Below are 7,165 nucleotides of genomic sequence, written 5' to 3'. Positions count from 1 at the left end.
GTCTTGTTACAGCTTTGCAGTGACAGTCCAAATGACCATGTCTTTCCTTTGTAGTTTAGCTTTCCCAGATCAGGGCAGTACCATGGAAATCTCCTGTTCATTCACTTGCAAACTACTGATGCTGAGTTCTAGAAATAAAAACCCAGAAAACAAACTCTAGACCAAACTCTCTATAGCAGATCTCCCTGCACAGAATTAGGTCACAGTCTAAAGTAATGTTTCTTTCCATAGCTCCACCTTATTTAACTGGAATTTTCTCAGACACCTAGAGGGTTTGGAGTCTGGGATGAAGTGTTCATGATGCTGCTTGTGATGTTGTGTATGAGAAAGACCACCAGTCTTGTGGTTAGCCCTAATCACTCCAGCCTGCAGGCAGAAGTTCTGAAAGAATATGTAAGGGCTAAACACCAAGGAACTGAAGGCTTATATTAATATAACAGTTAATATAGTTAACTTGTGATGTTATTATCGCTATACAAGAGAAGAGCCAACTGTCAAGATGCAAAGAAGCCACAGGATTTGCATCCCAGTGAACCAGTCCTGGATTTAGATGGGTTGACTCACTTGCAATCCTGCCAGAGCATCAGTAGGATTGAATAAAGTTAAATGCATTTCTCTGCATAGTCTAGAAACTTCCAGTCACCAGGACCACTAGCCTGCCAGACCTTTAACTATGACAATGGGAAAAAGCTCTCTTCTTACACCTCTTAAAGGCGTCTTTGATTTCCTTGTTCCTCAGACTGTAAATCAAAGGATTCAACATGGGGATCACCACTGTATAGAAGACTGATGCCATCTTGTCATGGTCCAGAGAATTATCAGTGCTGGGGTGCATATAGACAAAGAGTCCTGATCCAAAAAAACAGATCACTGCTGTCAGGTGAGAAGTACAGGTATTGAAGGCCTTGGACCTGCCTTCAGCAGAGCTTGTCTTCAGGATGGCAGCAATGATATAACCATAAGATATCATGATGACTGAGACAGATATTACACCAAAAATCACTGCTATCACAAACTTCATGACTTTTAGGAAAGAGGTTTCAGAGCAGGATAGGACTAATAATTGAGGCAGGTCACAGAAGAAGTGGTTGATAACATTGGGCCCACAAAAACTGAGCTGAAGTAAAGCACACAATTGGATCAGTGAACCAAAGAGAGCAGTTATACAGGCTCCAACCATCATCTGCACACAGAGGGTGGGTGACATGATGGCGGTGTAGAGTAGAGGATTACAAATGGCAGCATATCGGTCATAAGCCATGGCGGCCAGGAGACAGCACTCAGTCAGACCCAGACTAGAGAAGAAGAAGTACTGCATGGTGCATCCCAGAAAGGAGATGGATTTAGGCTCCTGGAAGAAGTCTGAGAGCATTTTCGGGGTTGTGGAGGTAACATAGCAGAAATCCAAGAAAGATAAGTTACTGAGGAAGAAGTACATGGGTGTATGTAGGTGAGAGTCCATCCTAATCAGGATGATGAGGCCCAGGTTCCAAGCCACTGTCAAGAGGTAAGAACCCAAGAATACTACAAAGAGAGCGATCTTGATCTTGGGATAATCTGAGAATCCCAAAAGGATGAATCTGATGACTATTGTACTGTTCCTTCCTCCAGCCATTGTCTTGAAGTTTCTTCAATCTGCAGAAGGATCCCTGGGTTAATGATAGACTATCTTAATATTATGCAACATGCTTGTTTTAAATATGTTTTCATGATTTAAACAAAAAGTTATCCATAGTAAACATTTTCTAACATAAAAAATTATTTTAAAAACCATTGGAGATTCCATCTCCCAACTACTTTTGATAGTTTGCAATACATTCTTGCAAATATTTTAACACACAGAGACACAGACACACAGACACACAGACACACAGACACACACACACACAGACACACACACACACACACACACAAATTGTTGCCAAATTGTTATCTAAAATTGGTACCAATTTACACAAGTATCAAGATTTTATGACAATATCCCTGGCCATTCTATTGTCAACATTACCCATAATGTTTTTTTTTAACTTTAGTCCTCAATAATCTTAGATGAAAAAATTATTTCATTGTGTTTAATTTTGCATAAACTTTACTGATTTGCTCATATACATTTTTTGCTTATTTGTCTAGTTCGTTGTTCATTATTGATTTGTAGGAGCTCTTTATATACCAAGGATAATAACACTTTTGCCCTCATTTTTGTTGTTAATTATTTTCCAAGTTTATTATTATGAACACTGTTTATGTTGTATTTTGCTATACATATTTCTTTTATTTCTAGGTAGTCAATTTTCTGTGATATACAGGGTTCCTGCCTTTGGTCTTATACTGAAAAAGATTTCTTTGCACAATCCAAAAATTTTTTCTTATATTCTCTTTTTGTTCTTTTGTATTTATATTTGCATTTAAATTTTCTAGATGATTTTAGTGCATATGTGAGGTACAAATCTGAGATTATTTTAGTTTTGTCTTCCCAAACTGATTGCCACTTGTCTCAACATAATTAAATGATTTCTCCACAGATTAAAGTTGCGTCCATGATGACATTTTTTTATAGATTCCCTATTCTGCTCAATTTTTTAAAGTTTATTTATTTATTTTGAGAGTGGGGAGGGGCAGAGAGAGAGGAAGAGAGAGAATCCCTAGCAGGCTTCATGCTGTCAGTGCAGAGCCCAACTTGGGGCTCCAACTCATGAACCGTGAGATCATGACCCGAGCCAAAATCAGGAGTCAGACACTTAACCAACTGAGCCAGCCACCCAGGTGCCCACTGCTCAATTTTTAACCTGTCAGTCTGTGTGCCATCTGTCCAGTCCTGTACACTTTCTAATTACCTATAATCATAAATCATATTTTATTAACAAGTTATATAATTGTAGAGTAAATAATAATTATATAATACATTGATAATGAGTAAGAAAAAGTTCTCTCATTTTTTTCACTCTGAGATTGTTTTTATGGTTCTCATATTTATGCCTTCAGAAGATCTTTATAATGAATTCATCATATAAATAAAATAGTATTTTTATTGCATTTCATTATTACATTAATTTGGAGAAAAATAAAAGTTGTCTATTTGCTGAATTAAGTTATATAAGAGATAACACTAAACCTTCTTATAAATAGTATAATGTTAAGACTATCAAACTTGACAGAAGCACCTGGATCTAGTAACAGACATGTTGGATTCCAAGCTCTGTCCCTATATTACTATACTTTCTCTGTGTTGTCAGTTTCCTTATCTGTACAATTAGATCATTATTGACATTCTCTTTGTATCACAGGGACTCTATAATGCTTGAGGAAGCAGTAATAATGGCAGAAAAACACAAAGAAAAGTGATCCATTATTCTAGAACATTATTAATCTGATTTTAAATACCCAAAGAAGAAGAATATTTAACTACCTGGAAGGGAAAACTGTCCGGACTACATATTATCTATCAGTGTCCCTGATGACGCCACAAGATCCAGACTATGTTGCCACAAACCTATGATCTGAATCATAGGTTTATATGCTTAGAACAACTTCAATAGAAAGATTCCATCAGCTAAGTTCATAATGAATTTATATTTCAAGAAACTTAGAAAAGGTTTCTTTGGAAACACTAGTTGTTGTGGTATTTCTTTTTCTTTTTTTTTAAAAAAGGATTTATTTATTTATTTATTTATTTATTTATTTATTTAGAGTGAGAGTAAGAGCGATCATGAGTGGGGGAAGGGCAGGGTGGGGATAGAGGATCTGAAGTGGGCTCTGTGCAGACAGCAGAGAGCTCAGTGTGGGACTTGAACTCATGAACCATGAGATCATGACCTGAGCTGAAGGCAGATGCTTAACTGACTGAGCCACCCAAGCACCCCTGTTGTGGTATTTCTATGGTATATTTTGTCATGTCTGTTTTGAAGGTACAGTGACCTAGCAATCCTGAAACTGTAAAGTTATTTTTGAAATTATAGGAAATGCTTTCGGTGAAGCTGATTTAAGTTTACCCTTTTGTATCACTGACATATTTTAAATAAAAAGTGTTTTTAATGACAAGATAGAAGCAGTAAAATATACATTACAATACACTTTTTCTAATTTACTGATGAGAGAAAATGAAATAAGGTATTTAGATAAAGATGATGATTAAAACACCCAGTAGGAGAGAAAGGGTATATAACTGGAAAATAGGATATTTCATATTGATTCCTAAAGTTAGTTTTAGTTCTTTTCCTTTTATTGTTGGTTTTCACTTCCCATTGTTTGTTCAAGACCAACATACAACAATCAAAATCACTGGCTGTGATTAGAAAAAAAGAGCCCAAAATAGTAGTCTCAGTACTGCTGCTCCCTTACTTTCCTTCAAGCATATGAAACGCTTAAGGTGGCCAAGCAGCCCTGGTGATCTTATCATCTCTGATTTCAAAGGGATGGCATCAAGAACAGTAAACATACTGAATTCTTCTAGAATATTTTACTATGGAAATTAACTGCAAACACATTTTAAGAAACCCATGAAAAAATAAAACTTAGGTAAAAATAGAGTTAGAAGTTTGAAAATAAAGGCAGGTGAGCGGTTGTTCATAAACTTCTGGAGAACCAACAAACAGCAGTAATAAATTATTCATATGTTTACAACACGAGGGAACAGTACAATGTACCAAGAGCTGTTTAACACTCAGTTAAGAAACACAATCATTTTGAGGTACCTGGGTGGCTCAGTCAGCTAAGTGTCCAACTCTCCCTCTCTGTCTCAGCGCAGGTCTTGATCTCAGGGTCATGGTTTGAGTTCAAGCCTTGTGTTGGGCTCCATGCTGGGTGTGAAGTCTTACTTAAAAAAAATAAAAGAAAAGAAATAAAAGAAACAGTCATTTTTCTGTTCTTGCTTTCTATCTTTCTCCTTTAATACAATATTATATTTCCCAAATAAAATTTTATATCCCATGGACTAAATGTTTTACATTTATTTCTCTTTAATAATAAAGCTCAAATTAAATCACTATTCATGAGCCACAGAGAATGTTTCTCTGCAGCTCAGAAAATAATTTGATGTTCGTTGAATATCTAACATCTGTAAGGCACCAAGACTATCATTTGGGAAGCAGTAAAAGAAGGATTAAATAAGTATTTCATATGGCTCCTGGGACAATTCATTACAGCTCTTTTTACATTTTCAGAAAGGCAGGCAAAGAAAATAGGTGATTTAGTAGGAAGAGAGAAATACACAATGTATAAAGAAAAGCATATTTTCTTGCCTACTCTGGAAGGCTTTCCCTATTATGAATGTGAATTCCTTCTTCTAAACTCCCACTGCACCTATATTTTTCTAGTAGAGTAAGAATTTCAATGTTTTTATTTTACTTTTATGAGTTTTCCCACTTAGACCTTGGTTTGTGCTTTTGGCCAAGAATAAATATTTTTAATACTTAATACCTAATATATCAGTTCTATATGGCTCTGTAACAAACCAAACTTATTGGCTTAAAACTCCAATGATTTATCATTTCTCATGTTTCTCTTGGTTGACTAGTTTGTCTTACTGACCTCACTTGGATCCCATGTGTGACTACATTCTTCTGGTGGCTTGGATGGGGTGGATGGTCTAAGATGATCTCAGTCACTTGTTTTGGGCCTCACCTGTGATAGCTTAAATAGCTGGGAGGGGCTGAGATTCTCTCTCTACGTGGGCTTTCATCCTAGATTCTTCTAAGTGTAATCACAGAGTTCCAAGAGAGCCAGCGCCAGTGACAAGTGCTCATCAGGCTTCTGCTTGCATCATATGTCTGATGTTTCATTGGTGAAAGCAAGTCACATGGCCAAGCAAAGAATCAATGTGGAAGGGGACAATACAAGGACGTGAATGTAAGGAGTTGTGTTTCATTGGTGTCCATTAATGTAATAACATACTACACCTAGGTTGAGGTCATTGGCTGAACCAAACAATGTATGTAGGCATTAAATATTTGTGGAATTGTAATTTATTCAACTACCTCTTCTGGAACAGTGTAGAGAAAGTACTTGTTCTCTCTTCAAGCAACAAACTAGAATGTGTCTTCAGTCCGAAGAGAAATGAGGCAATGTCTCTAGAATAGACAGAACCCAATTAATTGATTGCTCTTGGATCCTGAAATGGAAGAATCCAATATATTTTACCACTTAGAAGTCTGTAAAGAGACTGAGTGGATCAAGAAGTGGTAGAGTTAGTTGATAATGTACGAGCAACTGCTTATGACATTGCAGTAAGTATTTTATACTCACTTTTGTGTGTAATAAATCTAAGCCATCATTTAGCAAACACTGCAATCTCCATTTTACCTAAATACATTTTTTTTTGTTTCAAAATCAAATATACAAACAACACAAAGCTAAAGAGTTAAGTAAATTTTGATATATTAATGGTCTTACCCTAATAAACTTCATAAGAGTAATTATCCAAAAACTCATAATAGGCTATAAACATCAAAATTATGCCTAATCCTGGATGTTCATCAGTAAAAAACTGATATGTTTATCCAATATTTAAAATATTTTAAAACATACCATTTTCTTCAGATTTATAAATATCTGTTTTTGGCAATAAGCCAAGTCATAAAACCATTCATATCCTTTGATGCTGTTCCTTCTATAGAAAGCTCTTTTTAGGGCCAAAATATTGAAAAATATATATTATTTAAAAATAATTTCAAGCACAAACATATGCATTGTAATGTAATTCATTACATTTTACTAATAGTTTATTAATTTTCTATTAATTAGCTCCATTCTACACAGTAATTGCATTTCATCTTCCTGCAAACTTCCTGGTGTCTGAGTTTTCTCATCCCATGAGTGCTTGTCCTATCTGCTTAGATAATAATCACTGTCATCATGATCAATATAGAAATCAGTATAGAGACCTGGGTAAATTTCAGGTACTAATCTAACCCAGGTTAACTTTCTTTTTTCCAGTGAGTAAACAGAGAAGAGAAGAAACTTTAGTTTGAGATCTTTCAAGTACTCTGCAGTATAACATCAGATGTTAATAACGTGTACTTAGCACAAACTATGTGTCATTAAAATGAAATTACATTAAAGTATTATTAAAGGACTTCATGTATAAATTAACTCAATTTTCACAGCAAAATAGGGGAGCAGATGATAAACAATAAATATAAATAAGTTCTATAGTCTGAAAATGAGTGCA

The 7,165-nt window shown here is 35.3% G+C and overlaps 1 protein-coding gene across 1 annotated transcript; it reads right to left on the bottom strand.

Moving 5' to 3' along the window:
- Nucleotides 1-667: 667 nt before the first annotated feature.
- LOC125933244 (olfactory receptor 1440-like) lies at nucleotides 668-1,615 on the bottom strand. Its single transcript, XM_049646131.1, has one exon. It carries the CDS (start codon nucleotides 1,613-1,615, stop codon nucleotides 668-670), a length of 948 nt encoding a protein of 315 aa, XP_049502088.1.
- Between the last annotated feature and the right edge of the window lie 5,550 nt (nucleotides 1,616-7,165).

Source organism: Panthera uncia, chromosome D1 (assembly GCF_023721935.1).
Source record: "Panthera uncia isolate 11264 chromosome D1, Puncia_PCG_1.0, whole genome shotgun sequence".
NCBI lineage: Eukaryota > Metazoa > Chordata > Mammalia > Carnivora > Felidae > Panthera > Panthera uncia.
The sequence above is the reverse complement of the archived record's forward strand: the minus strand, read 5'-3'. Positions and strand labels throughout refer to the sequence as shown.

Excerpts from the sequence above, each read along its gene's own strand:
- LOC125933244 (XM_049646131.1), bottom strand. The coding sequence starts at position 1,615 with ATGGCTGGAGGAAGGAACAGTACAATAGTCATCAGATTCATCCTTTTG.